At 37.4% G+C, this 20,535-nt stretch overlaps 1 protein-coding gene across 10 annotated transcripts in view; it reads right to left on the minus strand.

Annotated features, from left to right (window-relative positions):
- DNM3 (dynamin 3) overlaps positions 1 to 20,535 on the minus strand; it is a 171,942-nt gene that overhangs the window by 110,802 nt on the left and 40,605 nt on the right. For 7 of the 10 annotated variants that reach the window (XR_003543275.2, XM_027734882.2, XM_027734879.2 and 4 more), the window contains exons 13-15: positions 18,496 to 18,544; positions 16,819 to 16,848; positions 9,989 to 10,102 (exon numbers count right to left, since the gene is read on the minus strand). Coding sequence is in view for 9 of the 10 variants with exons in the window: in XM_027734882.2 (XP_027590683.1) it covers positions 9,989 to 10,102; positions 16,819 to 16,848; positions 18,496 to 18,544 (193 nt within the window). In the remaining variant the exon portion in view is untranslated. Of the gene's footprint in view, positions 1 to 9,988; positions 10,103 to 15,615; positions 15,622 to 16,818; positions 16,849 to 18,495; positions 18,545 to 20,535 lie in introns of all 10 variants that reach the window. The other 3 variants (XM_027734883.2, XM_027734881.2, XM_027734880.2) reach the window with 2 other exon arrangements.

The raw sequence follows: 20,535 nt of genomic DNA on the forward strand, positions 1-20,535 counted from the left end.
AGTAGAGTTAAAGTCGGTCATTTCTTTTTTTTTATTTTAATTTAAAATAAAGCATTTTTTTCCCCACAAACTAAAAAGGTAAATTTAATTTTTTTTTTACTTGTAGCAGTCAGTATAAATATTTAAGGAGTATTTAATTTATTTTTCTAGGCTTGCTAGAAGTATGTATTCTGACTAGCTCCTGTTGTGAACTATGATCTGAAGATCGATTTAAAAAAATTATTTCCTTTTAAAGTAATAAAATAATAGAAAAGAATGCATGAATAATATTTTAAATTATTATAAAATATATTATATCACCTTTGGGAAAACTGTACTTAGATTTTCATATGCAGTTGAAACTTCTTTGCAAGTAACTTATGCTATGTGTGCTAATGAAAACTGGGAGGGAAACCATAGGAAAACCGACTACTCCATGGTTGGCTGCTGCCTTGTAGAATACAAAATCTTTGACTGTCAGGAAAAATTACCTCTTAAAGTTCAGGATGTGATGGGGGAAAAAAAATAAATCAATAAATAAATAAAAGGGAAAAAACAGCTTTCCATCCCGATACCTGGCTGGCCTTTGCATATGACTGATCAGCACCAATTGATTGTTGCCGCTCTCATGTATCCTTTGAATCGCTGATAATTCTAACATTCAAAATGATAAGTTACTTTGTCCTGAATCCCACTGATAAACATGGAATTTGTAAACGAATGCAGAAGTTTGCTTTGGTGAATTTCCAGCTGTCCTGGTAGGGGAAAAAAACCCTCAGGCTGAATGAAATCCCCACGGACAAAATAATACAAAAAGTCTGGGCTGCAATTTGATACCGGCCGAACTCCAGAGTCAGCTCCCCTAAAGTTAACACTAGTAACAAACTACTGCAACCGGAAAAAAAAACCCATCTATATGGTGCTCATTATTGCCAGGAAGGCTTGGAATAGCTATACTATAAAAAGATCAGCATAAATATGCAGCCATTAGCATTATAACCAGCCAGTTTTGCAGAATGCGTGTTGTGTTTTTAGGCAGCCTTGATGCTGTACTTTATTCTTTTTTTAAATATGTATATTCTGATTACCTTTCCCATTGCTCCTTCGATAATCAATAGAGGTGCTCTTGGGGAGAGCTGGTCGCGGAGCGTTACCGTGACAGTGCCTGTTCTGGCTGCCTTAAAGCCTACAAAGCCAGAACTAGCACAGTCATTTCCCTTTGCCCCTCAGCAAAGCTTATGCCTTTTGACTAAAATACCTCTTTTTTAATGTGTATGTACACTTAGAAGTTATTCGCCCTCTCTCCCTTTATTTTGCAGAAGATTATTTTCAGGATTAAATCAGTGGGGTTTAATCCCTCATAGTACGAGTAGATGGAATTTTTATTCTCATCCTGCTTTAAAGTGGAGTTACAACACACAGTTAAATGTGGTTATTAAGAGAAAATCTGAAGCGACAGGAAGAAATTAAAGGAACGGAACCAGATTCAAACTTGCATTAATATTTCTCAGTCTCTGAGTGCTGTTTAAGGCATAGCAAATCTGAAAAGTTTTATGCCTTAGACTTTGCTTAAGCGGTAGAAAAATGTTTCCAAATCTTGTTAAGAAACTCGCTCAGTTTTGCTTTCAAGGGGAATGCGATCGTTGGCAAATATTTTTTTCTCTCTAATGCTTACTTGCAAAGCTATTGTTTTTTTTTTTAATAATTCTGATCTAGAAATTAAGAAAGGAAATACTATTATCCAGGGAATAATAGGCTCTCCGTGAAAATAGTGCTTCAGATAGCCTGTGTTAACTTTTGCTAAATAAGCAAGGGCAATGAAAACATACAGAACTAGTATTTCTCTTATCTCTAGTCCACTATTTGCATTAATCTTTATTTTAAATGACCTTTCTGGATTTAGGAAGTGATTCCCCTCCCATACACCCATGACTCCTCAAAGTTACATTTTTAGACTGTAAGGCTGAGATCGAGGAGGCCCCCTTGGCATGGGGCTTGAAAAGGAGGGGGGGAAATGCAGTGTGCAAAGCAACAGATATGGAAAGAAAGCCTGTATTGTTAGGAATGAATAAGGAAGTATATCGACTTTGGCTCAGTAACCAAAACATTTTCAAAGTAAATTAAGTGATTCTGTGGTTCTTAAAGCAGTGCTGTTTTAGTTGAAACAATTTCTAGTTGATCATAATCACAGAGAAGAGATTTCCATAGTTCTAAAACAAGAGGTTTTAAATATGCATGTCAACAAACACGAGATAGCTGCATATAAATATTTCAAGAGAAAAAAAAAAAGCAGAAACCAAAACACCAGCAAACATTACTTTTTGCAAGGACTAGAAAAATTAGCAGGACCCAATGCATACTAAATCGTAGTGAGAATTCTCTAAAACCAGGACGATACCAATGCTTAAGCCTGTTCTATGAACTAAATTATATACATTATTACCATAAAAGGCCCAAAGCCAGGAAAAGCAATTTAAAGCCAATATGACCATTTAAATAGGTGTTTCAATATAATGGACTTTATTTAATCTTTAAGGAGTGTAATTTTTTTTTTGGTGCGCTCAACAAAATTAAATAGGAGAGAGGAAGAAAATATTTCAACCTTTTTGTAGCTATTCCTTTAATGTTAAAAAAAAGGAAAAAGAAAGAAGGGTGGGGGCAAATCAGTCAACTTTACAGAAATAAATATAGATCAAACAAGCATCCAAACGTGAAAAAAACTAGTTACTTTAAAAAAAGCCATGTCATTTGACATTTTTCTGCCCTGTCATTAACTTGCATGTTGTCTTCTGTATTACTATTCCCAGTGCTATTTAGTGCATCTGTATTTTCAGAGGACTAAAGCACTGCCACCCTCTCCATGCTCCTTGCCCCCCTTCCTGCACTATCACCGTGCGCCCAGACCACCCAAGTATCATTACTATATGGAAAATATTATAACTAAAATAGTAAAATACCTGCATAAAAATTCTAGGCTTCTGCATAGAATGTTAAATTGTTATAATCTTTCAATTGAAATCTGCTAAGCAGATCGGAAAATGAAAAACCCTAAACCTTAGTGTGTTGGGTTTTCTTTTAAATAATAGATTTTAATCAATAGTATAACTTTACTTTTACTTGTAAAAGGCTTTGCTTCCTGAACTGTACTTTATTTAGGAAAAAAAAAATCTTAATTGAAATACTATTAAGGGTCAGGTTTAAACCTACAAAAAGACAGGAAATGCCACAGTTAAGAATGAAACTTTCCTCAATAATGCTACTGTACTTCTGTACTGTATTTTATGCAGCATTGCAAAGCAGTATCTAAAAATAACAACCTTCCCTTAAATAAAAAGTCCTGATCACCGCTGGAGAGAATACAGTACTCAACTCAGTTTCCAAGGTACCAATATTTAAAGTCAAATCCTTAACACAGGTTTTCTGTAAATATAATATTGACAATCACGAGATTTTTTTTTTTGTTACAAGTATTCTAAAATATTCTCAAGCCCTTTACTGACTCAGTGAGTCATCCAGACACAGCACACAAAAATGTGCTTGCAAAAAGCCCTTTTAGCAAGTTTACTACAATTGCAAGGAATTTCAGTTTTTAAATAAGAATCAAGAGGAGATAACTATCTAGTCATTAGCAGCACCCAAGGCATTAACTGGAGGGAAAATAAATTTGCCTGTGTTTGAGATGTAAAGTTTTTTGCTGATTCTTTGATGAATTCTCCTTGTGTACAGTTATTAGAAAGACCGCACAAACTTTCCACTTAAAACTTTCCTTCCAGCACAATGTCCCTGGTAGTTGTTAATAGAAAACCTATTATACAAAATTATACTTTTATTCTTCCAATCTTTTTTACTATAGGTTGCCAATGAATTTTACTGTACAATTCTTTGCTAATTCAAGAAGGATGCATAACACAGAAAGCGAGACCTAATTTTCTTCCAACTAAATGAAGCAGTTAAATGTGACGAAATCTATGAAACAATCATTGTATTATACTTATTTTAAAAGTACTTCTAATTTGCCACTTTTGTTTTTCTTCAAAATGGTCAAGTGGGTAGGAAGACATCAACTTAAAGCATACTCTTAAAATTTTACTTAGAGCTACAAAAATTTAAGTAGGTGTATTATAAAGACAAATTATTTAATGTATTGGAATTAATTTTTCATGTCTGAATTAGCTAGCCATGTTTTGTGCTTTATTCATTTATTTAAGATATCTTATTCCACCTCGTTAGGTTCAAGGAAAATTTTATTCATATAACTGATAATCTTAACTTGTATACTCAGCTTGCATATTACCTAAAATGTATATTTTTCTTCATGGCCAAACAATTATTAGAGCCAGAACACCTGAATAATCACATATTCATTTATTATTAGTCTAGTTTAAAACCTCAACACTACCCCCACCTTTAGCTTGTTGGTAAATGCATCCCTTTTATAATCAGTTTTCAGGCTGGAACTTAAAAACTGTTTGGCTGCTGTTCTGTATGGAATATGTTTGAGAAGGGTTTGAAAGCACTGGTTTGTTGTTACCTATGGTGGCACTAGCGAGCAACAGAGATTCAAGAACACCATTATAAACCAGAAACGTTTAATCTGTACAGGCAATTGATACAACTATCCTTTTCCCCTCTTAACGTTCCAGAGTGTTTTATACCTTTTGAAACAACACCCCAGTGATGTGGCAAATGTCACTGCAAAGCTGGATTACAGTCACTGTGTGTATTCTGCATACAGAAAAATTCAGCCAAGTAGCACATCTTGTGATGTGAAATGATGCTATTTGCAGACTTTTGATCTATAGTACGGTCTGTATTTAAGGGGAAAAAATATTACTGAAATTTTACAAGGTCATACAAAGTACGTATTTTGAGAGAAAGCTAAAATGAAATATGCAAACCAAAATACTAAAAGAAATATCACACATGTGTAGCTCTTGCATATTAGCAAAACTGATATAAAATGCAACCAGTTTTCTTTCCAGCATGCTCCCTATAATGGGGTTAATGTGCAAGTGGCTGCCTCCATTTATACAGAAAGATTTTTATTTTTAACATGCCAGATTATTGTACTTATCTGCTCTTAGAAAATATGCACTGTATAAACATATCTTTTATCTTGAACTTCAGTATTTCTGTGCTTCCATGAAGAGTAAAAACATCTGGTTAAATTACTATGTGCAAGTACAATCTGCAGGCAAACCCCTGTATGAATTGCATATAAAATAAACGCTGGCTTCAGTTCTTTTCGCTTTTCCAAATGTTCAGTGTGACCAGTCTGTTGAAATCGCACCCCCGATACATGTCAGCACAACGATAACTCATGTACCGAAATGCTGCTTTTCTGAATAAAATCAAGTTCTGTTCTTGTTCTGCAGCTCCTAATGCTTTAAAGTTTAATTCTGTTATGTGTGTTCCCTCCCCAACAAAGCCCCCCCAAACTGGATTGGTACAAAGTGTTGCACACCAGCGGTGATGGCTCCAAGGGACTGGCTGGACGGAGTTGTCATGTGTCTGCCTGTCTACACTTGCTGTGCAGAACATCCTCTCACCTGTACAGCAGGCACAGACAGGCAGTCGCATGACAACCCAGCCTGAGGGAACAGCCGCCAGTGGGAAACGGCTCTGACACCCCAGAGCACCTGCACCACCAGCTCCAGCCACGAGTCACTGGATCCCAGACGGCCGGTCAGTACCAAGCTGCGTGCTGCAACCCACCCAGAGTCAGACACTGCCTCTAAACTACAATAAAACCCACTGCTGAAATTTTTACTGTGCTTCCTATAGTACTCTTTTCCTAGTTGTTCTCATTAACTCACTAACAGTAAGTTTTATTTATACGCAGCTCTGCGGCACCTCCATATGTTTTGTCCTTCCATTTAATTCCTAGGCATAACTTGAGCAACTTGCGTTATTAGATTATTGCTGTATCAAACTCACTGACATTCCTGCTTGCCACAGAAGCCAAGAGCAGTCTGTTTTGGGGCAAGTTAATTCTGTAAACACACACAGTGTCAGACATTAGAGTAACTTCTCCCCTTGCCACTTTCTCACCTCCTCACTTACTTTTGTATCTTGCTCCCAAATCTCACATAACAATTTTTTTTTTTTTACAATTGGGAATAAACTGTGAAATTATAATACAAACTATGTCTATGACCAGCTGTTGACAATACTATCATTTCCTATTGAAACAGAACGGAAATATTTTCTTTGAAAATAAGACCAAAGGGGATTTTCCCAATACATGTAAATTTCACATTTTCAGAAGTTCTAATCCTAGAGTGCAGCTTGGATTCCTTTGCACACCAATAATGCCAGCAAAATCTCTAGATGCTTTAGAAAGAATAATAAAATCACAGTCTCTGACCATGCCCTGTAAAAATGCTACACGACTTTACAAATGACAGCCATTTGTTTACATTGAGAGCTTTTGGATTCACAAGCATTCCACGTTCCCAAAGTCCATTTCATCCTGACACAGAAGTGGCTAATTCACAAACTCTGCATTTGCAGGCTGACTCTCAATGAACCTCCGTTAATGCTACTTAACAAGACAGTAACAACCGAAAGCTAAAATGCTCAGATTTAATCATGTGTGTGTAGCTGTGCCTTAAAACGCTCCAGCTGGGATTACACGGAATACTCTACGAAATAAAGCTGTATTTGTAGGGTCACTGAACGTTCTAATCTTGCACTTATTGCAATCTTGCAGCCTCAAAGAGGTGCACAGCATTTTCCTTGTTTCATTTTTAAGTGGAAAAGCACAAAGTCATGGTCCTGGTCACACAGCAAAGTTATGAACACAAGCAACTGTGTGCAGGATCAGAAACTAACCCAGATCAGTACTCACAGAACTAATACTGTAATTGCTTTAAGGACACTGTTCGAACATCAACTGGATATTTCCATAATAACAAGCCTAAAGAAGCATTCTTAGGCATAGAGTCCCTCTCACCAGGAGTAAAATCCTGTAGTATGTTTGACAACAACGAAACCATGTCAAGAAACCAATTCTTTCTTTTGTAACACTGACATCATACAGCAAAATCTGAAGTCTTTTGCCAAAGCAACTTGCTTCAAAATGCATTCCACTGTGGATTCATCACTTATCAAAGCTGCACCTCGCAAATAAAGGAAGCCATTTACATCCTTCTCATGGCACTAGCAAGCAACCACTAGCACTCAGAGTGATTTTGATGTCAGAGTAAATTCCAGACTAGAAAACGGTCTCAGCTTACACTAGAGGGGGTACACAGCCCTGGAGGCCCCAGCAGGCACTGGAGTTTTGGAAAGTACATTGTCAGAGCTCTCTGGTACGAAGCTGCTACCACATTCCTAGCTCAGGGGTACAGGCACAGGGGAACAAACCCATCGCTGTGGCAAAAGGACAAAGGTGAGACCTGACTCTGCATCGTCCCCAGCTGCGATGGAGGGGTCGGTGCTGCTGTGAGGGGACTGCAGCAGGGACCAGCCCGAGAGGGAGGACGGGGCTCCGAACTCCCCACGACCCCGAAGGGCACAGCCAGAGACACAAACACGGTTATCACTTCTCACATCCCCGAGACTGTGAATCTCACCAGGGGGAAACACACCCGCACAAAGCCGGTTCAGTCAGCAGCTGAGAACAGGATGTGACAACTACCAAATCACGCTGCAAATGAGGAGAACGTTTTAAGGAGGCAAAACGCAATTCTAAAAATTGGAATTCAGCCAGGAGATCATATATTTACTTCTTTATTTTCAAAGCCCATAGTGTCTGTTTCTGAAACAAGTCACTTGTCGTTTGACTAACAGCCAAGCTGTGGCTTTGACCTTCTTCAAAAAGGAGCTAGAATAGACCTCACTAATTTTTTTTTCAGTCCTACTAAGAAAGGTTCAGTACAAAAAAAAAAATTAAAAATCATAACTTTGTATACTCTTTACCAGGAAAACATAATCAAATTACACAGCAAATCTGTACTTAAGGAGGAACTTTTTCCACCAGCAAAGCACAGAATAGTACTATCCTATTATATTGTCTTGCCACTCTATGATATTTCCTCAGTGAGCTCCCATACTGGCCTGAATGAACTACTGGCATTTTCATGACTCTCAAAACATAACTGTGTGGCAATTAAGAGACATTACTTTAAAATATGTATTTAGAAATCACCCAGTGGCTATTTCTTTCCACGTACTATTCTGAGTTTCCCAGGTGACTCCCTCCAGCAGACTACCAAAACTAATTATTTATTTTTTAAAGTTGCATCACACAAGACATACCATTAGCATTTTTAGGAATTTTTATATTCCGCATTAAACAAAGACCAGACTCAAAAAGGTCTAAAAAAACTACATTAAAAGTTGCCATAGCACATCTTGGATGCACCTCCAACTGCCTGAGACAGAACACAGCAAGGGGTGTTAATTCCCCCCATCGCTTGTTTTAGTTCCAGTTACCTGTACTGAACCTAAGAAAGCAAGTTCTAGTAACCTTAAGGCAGATCACAAAAACCAGCAGCTTCAAATTTTCAAATTCATGAAGTGACTTTTGCATTTCTTTCAAAGTATATTTCAGCAATTTGAGAATAAAACTTCCCCTCTTAGCATTTATCCTGTGGCTCCTCCCCTCTGCCTGACACACACTTGTTTTCCTGTTACAGTAAATACATTTGAATCCCTTTAAAGCTTAAATAAAAGAGCAAGGGGCAAAATCTTAAAAATTAACCTAATTTGTCCCTCAGTCTTAAGGTCTGTCCCAAAATAGCCACTGACCCAAGGAAAAAAACCAAACAAACCAACCCTACTGACCAGCACAGTTTCCACCATCAGCAGCATTACTGAGGGAACTCCCTATGGCAAGTACCACATCCTGAATTTGCAGGACTCAGGAAAGCTCTGACTATACACACATGCACTGCAGGACTTCTCCCCACTGCTTCCAGAAAATCTACTGCAGTAAAACACTACACTAGTTTAAAGAGAATATGAATTGTCTGCAGTCCCCATCAACCAGCTCCCTGTTTTGCTGGGATCAGCCAGTGTTGTGATTATTATCTAAATTAAGATGGAAAGATTGAGTGATGTTTTACAGCTCATTTCAAACTTTGTCTTTACCTGTGCCTCTTCCATCCAATGAACTGGTTCACCCTAAAAATCACTAAATTTTTGCTGGAAATACTTAACTTCAAAAAAATTCAGAACCCAATTTTTCTACAAACACCAACACAAACCTTAAAATAACCCACAAAGGCCTTACCATAAATCTGACAGTGCACATAATAATCATATTTTAACCCTCAAAATACTGCTGGAGTTTTGGATAAAGCACATCATTACAAACATTGTTGAAAAAGTAATGAAACAGAACTAACAAGCTTCTTACTGGTATATTCAATATAGTGAGCAACCTTGATATCCTTTTCACCAGAGAAATGCTTTTTCCAGTTCCCATATTACTCACCTCAGATTTACTGATCATCCACAAAAGCACACTTTTTGTCAAATCTGAAAATCCATACCAACAGCTACAGAACTCTGTAGACAGGCTTTTCACCATCTCAGAATATGAGGACGAAGAATTGTTATCATTAAACCAACTGCTGTAGCTACTTTTAAAAGTAACTTTACCCAGACGATTTATGATCAACTTACAGTAGATGTGTAAGAGCAGCCCAAACAGACATAGGAAAATATCCACAACATTTCAGAACAGCCTGGGTTTTTTCCCTTTTTTTTCTTTTTTAGAGCAATGTGTGGAAATCACAGGAAGAGAGGAAAAAAGGAAAACAACAAACAAACAAAAACACCCCCCACAACACCCTTTCCTTGTTATCAGCATTTCAACAGAAGTCTTAGACACTCAGCATTCTTCATGAATCAAAATAGAAATTCAAAGACCACAGCTAAAACCTTAAAACAATCTTTCAGTTCAAGGCTGTACAAGCTGATTTAATATTTCAAGCTGGTATCAGAAGACTGAATTAGTACTTTTCTTTTCCCCAGTAGTACAAAGTTCTTCGTTCCTTACCTCATCGTCTTTATACCAGGACAAGCTTTCCGCGGTTAGAACGAACCAGTATTCCTTGGATCCTCCCTTCATGATGCCAATATTGTTGATGGTCAGCCAGCCTTTCCGAATGACCTATGCAAAGGTGCAGTCAGGCACAAGTTTAGATCATTACTCACTTGACATAACTCTGTTGCTGCATTTATTCTTTTAAATAAAGACTTGCTAAATAAAACATAAACAGGTGCATTTTTTCAGCCTCTGGCAAATTCAAGGGTTTTTACACGTTCCTATCATTCGAAAAGAAAGTAATAAAATGAGTATGTTTTCAGTCAAAAGGCTGGAGAAAGGGAGAAGCCTAACTATCAGAATGTTGTACTTAAAGCAAGTATGAGCATGTTAAGGATCATGTAAACTTGAAGGTATTTATTTGCTGTACAATGACACATTGTAAAAGTCCATGCAACTTTATATCTGACCATCCTGTTCTAGTCTAATTGCTAAGGTCATTTGTAAAGTTGGATACAAGGAAAAGCACCTAGACAATGGCAAAGTGAGTGGCTTCTGCCACACACTGGGAATTTCCAAAATGGGTTGTATCGAGTGACAAAGTGGAGAGTTCTTCTACAGTTAATTTAAAATTAAGGTAGGAAGGGGTAAGGAGAGGCACGTGAGAGATATTTTCTTCTCCTGAGGTAGAAGAGAAAAAAAAAAGAGGAAGAAAAAGCCTAAGGCAGCAATAAAAATCGGGGGAGAAGATGGGTAAAGCAGAACTTTATAAAATAGATACAAGCCAAAGATGAAATACAAGATGGGAACAACATACCTATAAATACTAAGGGCAGGAGGCTAAATCACAGACAGAGAAAAAGGGACAAAAGAAAACCTAAGAGGAATGAGAAGTCCAGAGGTGAAGAGAATAATCCTGAAAACTCATTAACAGATCAGATAGAAACTTTCCATTTTATTGGAACATTTGTTTTCCAATGTAAATATGAGAAAGTAAACATTCCTTCCTATAATACTCTGAACAAGACAACAGAACTCCCCAGTCACACAGATGCAGGAGACCTCAGCCATTCTGTTTCTCTGCACAGCAACACCCTTCACTTGCCTATGAAATACTGAGAGAGAAAAAAGTGCCCAGAGAAGCCCTTCAGAATCCCCTCAACAAGTCCCACAGGCACCAACTTGTCTGGTCAAAAATGAGTTTCCTGTTGTATTTAAAGAAATATTTGAGACTGACATTCCTCTCACAGGGCTTTACAAGACCAGTAACTCTGCTATCAACAACTCACCACAGAACATGGCTCATCACCATCTATTCCTTGTCATCTATGAAAGTTTCTGAATCAGAATTCACTCCCACTCACCATGTATGTTCATGTAAGCTCCCTGAAAAAAAAAGCTTTGGTTTTGCACAGAGCAAGGGACTAAGTTAAATCTGATAACTAAACCAAAGAAGAGATCAGAAGTTACTGAAAAGCAGGAACTTGTATTGGAAATGCACATAATCCAAGAGTATCCATTTAATTTCAAATAGGATGATCGTGTTTTCCCACTTACTACCAACCAGGCCAGCAGTGTAAGAAAAGCCCTGACGATCCAAAAACAGTTAACAGGTTTTCAGCCTGTAAGAAAATACCTAAGAAAGCACTGATTTGGTTCTGAAGCCTCAGTAAGCAATAAGAGAACTGGACATAACTCCTGTAAAGAGACTCAAGGGTACAGCACAAGCAGATTGGATGGAACAGCCTGTTCTGCAAAGGTTTCTACAAAAGTTGGTTGGTATTTTTAATATTCATGTTCATTGGGAAAAAAAAAACACTATGTGGAGAGGGGCATTAGTGAGTACAAAAAGATGGAATGCTTGTCTGAGTGCAAGTTAAGGGAAACATACTGATAAGAACTTGATTACCCATCAAATCCTCATTTTATTTTACGATGTTTATTGATGTAAACTTTTAACAGGAAACAGCAACATGTGTATATAACCAGTGTACTGGCCTTCAGGCAGCTGCCACAGAACAAGTTGTGGAACAAAACTAATTCTATTTTCTTTTTCTGCACTGAACCACACAAATGCAAAGGGAACAGATTTGCAGGAAAAGGAAGGAAATTAAGGCTTCCCATTCACTTGAACTTAGCTCTGCAGCAAGGTGAGCTGTACTTGTACAGCAGACTAAATACTTCACAGCACATGTGCAAAGGTGGGTATTCCCAGACTAGAAAGAAACTGAAATCAGAGGGTAAAAGAGAGGAAGCTGTTGAACCACATTGTCTGCAATTGAAAATGCAGTGTTGCTCCATGTAAAGCTCATATCCACACACAGGAACACAGACAGCTGGGGCAGCACACCACTGAAAACTAGTTTAGAGACACATCTCAGAGAGGGTAAAAGATCTGAAGAGAGATGTCAGTGGGGATAAAGAGGTGGTTTCTAGAAGCAAACCAGTAAGACACACCTGAATAGCTGGTTCAAAAACCTTATCCATGATGAGCACTTCAAAGGAAAGGGAAGTAACATTCTCTGCTTATTCCATCCAGGCCTTTCCATCACCGTGACCGTAGTGTCTGTAATGTTAATAAGACCCTAAACATGTTAATAAGAGTCAAATTTTCTCCATTTGACAAGAACACATTTGTGGTAGAGGTCTCGGAACAAACTAAGTCAAGGTTTTTAAATCTGAACTAGGCAAGCCACTTAAGAAGTATAATGAAATTTTTAATACTTCTAATGTAGGAACTACATTACGTTGCACAGCTCCAGAAGACTGTCACGCTCCAGTCCAACACATCTCCCCATAGATGCAGAACCATCACTCTTTGTGGACAGAAACAAGCTGACTTGCTAATACAAACATTGGTCACTGTCTCGTAAAGGAAGGAATTTGCCAGTTGTTTCCTCAAAAATCCTGTGTGCTGAGGATTAGATCCAGCTGTCATTCCCACACAACACTGCACGAAGAGCAGAACACCAACCTACAGCAACATCCTGGGTATGTGTTTTTCATACGTGCAAACTTCTAGACCTGTTTATCTATACTCCTCTGGGAAAACACAGGATCCTGTGTTCTCTAAAATATCCTGGGCACTATGACAGCCAACAACTATCTAAACCACTAAGAACCTGTTCCAGGGGACACCAAGAGGGAGAAGATGAGCTTAGTATGATAATCCTCATGTTCTTTTCACAGAATTCTTCCTGTTTCCCAGGTACATTCTGTTAACTACAAAGAGCTACACTTACAAAATACTCAGCACCAGTGTCAGAGATAAAGGGGAGGGAGATGTTGGATCAAGGAATAAATTCAAGACAAAGTGAGATTGAGCAACACAGTTTTACTTTCCAGAGAAGCTGAATCAAACCTTAGACTCCAGCCAATTCCACAAAAAAAATAAGCTATATTTTAGAAATAAGTGTTCTTCCACGGGCAATAAGCAGATATGCTTTTCAAAGATACTTTTGAATTTTAAAAAACCTCTATGGTATTGTTTGGGGTTTTTTAAAACTGTAGTGTTAGGAATGTTTTATAGTACTTCAGCTTAAAAAATGAAAGCAGTGTGTTTCATTATTTTCACAAGTTCATTTGCTGGTTGGTTTGTATCTAAGAGAGACATTTCAATATTTTCTATCGTATTTCTAAATGTCACTCCGTGCAAACCGGATATTAGTGACATGAGTTCAGGAAGGTGAAAAATATGGGCATTGCCAGAAGCTCATGAAGACAATATTCTGACCGGTAGTTGGACTCCATGCACAGGATGAACAAGAGATGACAGTTCCTTCCTTCAGGATCCTGATACCTAATCTGGGTGTCTGAAAAATGAAACTTAGAGGCTACGAATTTATTTGAACAAGTCAGAAGGAAATCATTTTCTCATAGTTCAGTTGCACAAAACTCAAATCATATTTGTTGTTTTTACTCTCCAGGACTTCACAGATAAACAGGAAAGCAAGATTTGACACAATAAGCACATTTTATGAATTGCTGCATGACTTCTTCGTTGCATTGAATCAAATGAGGTATTTGTAAAAGAAATATATTTAAAGGAATGGAACACTTTCTGATTCTCTAAAGAAGTATTTGAGGAATGATTGCAAGATAAGTGAGATAAGTGAAATTGTCTGGGCAGACAGAAATACAAGTGTGAAAATCATGAGACTGGCTTCTCCCACAACATTCCAGCAGCAGCACTTGTTAATATAACTCTATTAAGTTGTATTGCTTAACTCCATTGAAATAATTCTGAACACAGAACACAACTCCCAGTACTACTCTGTCTTCCAATCACTGTCATAACAACACATGTTAGCAAATAGTAAGTACATTGAGAGGATAAAAATTGGAAAAACTACTCTGTGAAGCACCCTTATAAGCTATTGGTTCTTTGAGTTCAATTATGAAGATTATCTCACTTCACATATTAGAGGGGAAACCTAATACAGTATTTCACTGTAATTTGCCAAATGTCAGAGCATAAACTCAGATCTGTTCTGATACTGAACACAACCAAGAGCTTGTGACACTGCTTCCCTACAAAACACTGCACAGTATATTACATGACTTAAAAATAATGACAGTGGCTAAAGTCCTAAAAACAGGTCTGCTTTAAAGAAAAATTTAGTCCTTAGTGAAGCAAAGCACTCAGTGGTGAAAAATTTAAACATGCTTCCAAATATAGTTAAACAAAGATTGAGATGAATAAGTCAAACATGAAGGAATCTTAACCCAAAAAATAAGTAGTCATGTACAATGGCAACACTCCTCTAGTGTTGATAAATGAAAATTCAAAAGCAGCGCGGTTCATGATGCTAAATTTTGAAACATTCTTGAATGTGTTAGCCTATAGGCACCACTTCTTTTACAGAAATACTGACATTTCTTAAGACAACAGCCTTGTCATGATTTTTCATGACCACCTCCACTGACCATGGCACAGGGTTCCATTTCCATCTGGTTGCTTAAAAAAATTCCATAAACATTTTTTCCTGGATCATGCAAGATAACAGGATTTAAGTATATCTGAAGAGAAGAAGCAGCAAAGTATGCTACAAAGCAGGATTAAAAGAAAAAAAAAAACATAAAAAAGGGGTTACTAGGGGAAAAGTTACTTATTAGCACTATAGTTCAGGCCAACCAACGGGGTCTGAATGGTACCTGTGTCCAGAACAAGTGAACCAGGTTGCTGGTGTAACACTGCAGAAGAGGCAGGTCAAACAAAGCCTTCAGACCCAAATCTCCAAATCACTTGGACAGTGACTTGAAACAGTCAACATTAAGCCTCTTCTCCAATTACAGGGGCTACTTCAAGCACAGCAGCAGATTTTGCCACTGAAGTAAATTTCAAAACAGAATTTCATATAAATTACATATAAATTACATATAATGCTCTATAATTTGAGTGTCTTGCATTGTCACACACAGAGTATCAATTCAGCACATGGAGCAATGACACCTTCATCTTCAAAACTTTATCATGAAGGGGAGATTTAAATATTAAATTTTAGTCACCAAAACAAATCTCAGCACACAACATACACAGTTAGGAGTGGGTCAGCTTTCGGGAGCCGGACCTTGCTAGTGTGCTGTGTAAAACCAAGCATTACACTGATTACTTCAAGCAAATTAGAAGACAGACTAACCTGTGGCTTAAAAAGAAACTTTGTGGAGTCAGGTCAAAGCCTCAGGCGGTAGCAAAGAAAAAACAAACAGAAAAAGGCCAAAGATTAAGTGTGAGAGGATAAATTAGTAGCAGAGGAAAGAGGAGCAAAAACATGTTAAGAGGAATTGGCATTATCATCCAAAAATGAGGTATTGTTGTCCTCATCTTATTTCCAAGACACACAGAAACAGTTAATAGTTATCTGCATCATTCCAGTTCAAAGCAGCTACTAAAAAGAAAAGTAAGAGATTGCAAATGAGCATCCCACTATTTTGGGAAAACGTAGTGACCTTAATCTCCCAAGGGATTCAGTTCAACTGCTGTTAGAGTCAGTGCTACCTAGTACTTTTTCCATGTTTAGTTTAAAATTATAACTAATATAATTTGTTGATGTGGCAACAAAACTGGAAAAGTGCATGTTTTCATCACAGATATTGCCAAAGACTGCACACGATACAGAGATTTATTTCTTGCACCTATCACTGAACCAGGAGTAACTTGTTATAAAATTAACTGCAGTTTAGACAATTAATTCTAATTAGTAATATTAAAGACATTCAAGTATTTATTTACTCATGAGGTGGAAGGGTTAGAAAAGAATCTGTCCATGATATATTGATCCTCCTGGTGCTCTGAAAAGAATGCTAAAACAGTTTTAAATATTTTCTTTCATAGAACTCAATTTTTCTATCAGAAGTAATTCCTTGGCATAAACAAAACACAAGAACAGTACCTGTACCCATAAACAGCATGTTCATTTACACAGGAGCTAATGTTTCCTTTTGGTTACCAGAAACTTATTTGCCCACCATTCAAAAAGAGGTCCACTATGAATAGAGGCATTTATATCAGATAAAAACTGCTTTCCAGTTACATAATAAAATATAACACCAATTAGTCATTTTAGTTTGAGGAACTCAGTAAATTATAAAAATATTAATTCTATGCAAAGTTTTCTACAACATTTTAAGTTATACTAGTTTAGACTTGTACCAGCAGGTTAGAAGCAGTTAAGTGATGAACTGCAGTTATACTTTGTTGAGAAAGTGTTACAGACAAGACAGCTTAACATTAAATAGTTTAGTAGCAAGTATTCAACAAACCAATGAGTTAGAGACAAACTTTGCCCTCTGAGAAGCTAAATGAAAAAGCAACAATAAAGCTTACAGAACTTAGCTCGTACAATTTGCCTTGAAGGCGGTAGATTGGTTCCCTGAAATAGCAAATTGCAAAAATGAAGTTTTATTTCAGAAACATTTTCTCATTCTTTTCAACTCCAAACAATTAACTTACAAACATCTGTTTATTATCTCTAAAATAAAAGGTTCAGCAAAGTCCTTTATACCAGAATTAATCAAGTCTCAACATCAAATTTAAAACGCCAAGCTTTTCCTCCACTTCTTTAGAGAGAAAACATTCACTTAATTAAAAAATCATTCATTTTATTTGTGTATTTTTGAAGAGTCAGATAATTGGTCAATTTTCCTTTTATGGGACACTCCAAAGTGATGACAGTTGTTGTGTTTGACACATGTTCCGGCACAGCTAGATAAGGAGGAAATCTCTCCTCAGAGGGGAGAGACTCGTCTTTGAAGCCATTTCAGTGTTTAGACCTTCCAGGATTCTTTTTCATTTTAATCCAAACCATATATTACATCAAAAATGCCACTCATGCTGGTCAGGCTGTAGGGGACCATTCCATCCAAGAAGTTATTGGATTATTTTAAGTAATGTCTCAAAAATAACTAGCAATTTCTTGGTGGGAGGAAGAGATTGAATTTCTATCCCCAAAAAGATAACTGAATTTTCAGAAAATGCCAACAAGTCTTGTCCTATGAGAGCAGCAGAACAGGAGATTTTCTGAAACCTCGGGTTTATGACCTGAGGGATCTAAACTCAGTGGTCACATTTGAAAATGTTGACCTTTCTCCTCCTGAGTGCTGTTTGATCAAACCGCGTGTGAAAACATCAGGAAGATGTTCAGTACTGGTAATTATTTATAGAAAATTTCATTGTCTTATTTTTACTAGAATTTTTTATTTCCTTCTAAAGTATGTACTAGTTCCATAATAGTTTTTTTTTTTTCTGTTTAAGACTTTGCAAAACCCTCAAAGTGAGCATAAACTCTCCAAGGTTGTAGTATTTTTATTCTTTTTATCTCATATTAAGAAGAGGACTGATCCTGCGAAGTTCTGAGAGTTCCTGGCCCACATAAAAGCAAAGAAAGAAGCGAAGCTCAGGAGCCCCAAGAATCTTGCAGAATCAATCTCATATTCTTATGTGACAAAAAGAAACAAACAACTAATGAATCTCAGTGAAAATGCTAATTAATCTGAGGCCATCAACCAGTTATTCTTTGTTTACTTCGAGAAAGGCCTATGGTACATAGTCAACACCTTTGTGAAGGTTTCAGCAGAGGGAAAGGCAAATCCACTTTTGCTTGCTGAATTGCCCTTCACTGCTGTTAAGCTGAGAACACATGAGAAGTAGAAAAACACTATGACAAAGCACACACAAGCAAGTACTCACCAGCATTTTGGATTCTGAAAGTCACAAGTTTGCAGTTAATAACAAAACACATCGCCGTGCAACATGAGAGATTCAACGCACTGAACGCCATGGGAGGGGAGGCACTAACCAGCAGTGCAAGCAGGAGCAGAAATTCTAAACATTAAATGATGCTAACAATGGGAGTCAGGTGGCTCTGAAAAGTTCAGCAAAACAAGGCGATGATGACGAGTTTTATGTATGTTTGAAGCAGAAATGGTAAATGACACACAACAGGAAAATACAGCCAAGAAAACCAAACAGCTTGGGTTAACTTGCACATGCCATTATCCATTCTCTGTTAGGTGCCTACCTGATTTCCCACTGCACTTTTGTTAACCTGACTGCTTCTTTGTTGGGCACTAAGGGAAGCAGAGGAAAAAAGTTACACTGAAGAAACTTGAACTAAGCCAGTTCCTGAGGAATAGACTTTAGCAGCAATAGTTACTTTGGATTCCAGCAGAGAAAACTAGATTAACACAGCAAAAGAAACACAGCAAAATCATTGCATACATGTGCATATTTCAACTGCTTTTCTACCTGCTTATATTTGTCTGCTTAGAACTGCACAGGAGTCAGTTCCTACTAATCATATCCTTTGCAACAACATCCAACTTGGATTGGTAAAGGTTACTAAAAAGCACAGAGAAATTATGGCTCATGTGGGTAACTTCAGAAACATTGGCCTCTATAAATATTCAGAGGAGACAAAGAGCCATTTCTGTTATTTAGCACAGTACAACAAAATCCTCCCCTGCTGGAGGCTTCTTAATAGCTTTGTCTTGACAGTTTGTTTTGGATATTATTCAAATATTTATATGCACTTTGAGGGTGTAAATATAACCAATGGATGAAGCCGTCCCAAAGCTGGTTCAAAGCTAAAATCGTATAAGAATAGAGCACATTTGAAATTAAAGTATATTTAAAGTATTTTGCTCAATTCTCCAACTTTGGTAATCCCAGTTCCTGAAACAAAACACACTCCTGTCTCAAAACCAAAAAAGTTGCCATTAATTCTAAAAGCATTTGCATTATGTGCTGGTTTGTGTTAGGCCACAACGTTAAAATATTTCTGGAAAGAGGCAGAAAAGCATCCAGAGAGAAAGCTTTGGCTGCTCAACCACCAGAGCGGGCACTGGCAACAGGAAGTTTTGTTTGGATTAGATTATACCATTTCACCAGGCATTGATTAACTGAAGAAAAAAGCATCCATATATTAGATCAGCTACAAATGCTGCTCTGAAAAAGAAAGGCAGAAAGATGTGCTTGGATCAGAGCCTACAGGCCAATCCTGCCACTGTTTTGTGCACATCTACTGCTCCAAACAACTGCTGAAGCACCAAACTCAACCCCATCCAAATTCTGATCTTGCCCTTTGGGCCACGTTCTATTAAACCAGCAGTCCACATGCTGCTTGTGAGAAGATCCAAAAGGATATTTATTCTATATGCCTACTCTCTGCATTTAACTCCCTGTCATCCTGATCCTTTTGCCCAAGTGACACTGCACGTCCCTGGTACATCGTCTGAGTTGCACAAGCTTTGGGGCATAAATTATGATTAAATAATGTGCACACAGAAAACACAGCACTAACCTATCAACAATTCTGAAACACACCTGAGATGGTTTTAGGAAACTTAATTGCTATTCTTTTGGTTTGATTTTTTTTTTAAGTTCTGTCATCTTAGGAAAGCTAATTAAACCTTGAACACTATAGTAAGAAACTCATGCCTTTTAGAAATAGCCCACCAATTGGTCCTCTATTTACTGTTCTAAATACAAATTACTCTTTTTGTAAATTGAAGCACACAGCTATGCCTGAGTTACACTGACTGGAAACAAATCCAAACCCAAAATTTTACCACTTATACTGCTACAGGAGACAAACATTAATATTCCAAGATTTCATAATTGCATGAATATACAAATTTGTCCTAAATACTGGCATTCTTAAATTCCTCTGAAGACAGTTCACATCACACTGTACCTGCCTCAGGCTCTGCAATGCTGCAAGGTAGTTTGAGATGTCTTGTGCTTTCATTTTTATGATCAAGGTTCACAGGACTCACACTATTAAAACACTGCAGGCACAAGAGACGAGGCCCTAGAAGCCTCAGCAAAGGAAAGGAAACACCAGGGAATCTGGTGAATCTATAGTCCAGGATGTTCAGATGCTGGAGAAGACCACATGCTACCCAAAAATCATTCATTTTCAAGTTCTAAAATAACTGAGATAACAATAACATGCTTATAGTTTCAAACTATTATTTTCTTCTGTTTAGCTCATAAGTGAATATATTTTAAATTGTTCTTCGCTATCCAAATTTTTTCTTTCAGCTGAGCAGAAGTCAAC

The sequence above is a fragment of the Pipra filicauda genome, unplaced genomic scaffold (assembly GCF_003945595.2).
Source record: "Pipra filicauda isolate LSUMZ 115617 unplaced genomic scaffold, ASM394559v2 scaffold396_size653610_pilon, whole genome shotgun sequence".
In the NCBI taxonomy this organism is placed as follows: Eukaryota; Metazoa; Chordata; class Aves; order Passeriformes; family Pipridae; genus Pipra; species Pipra filicauda.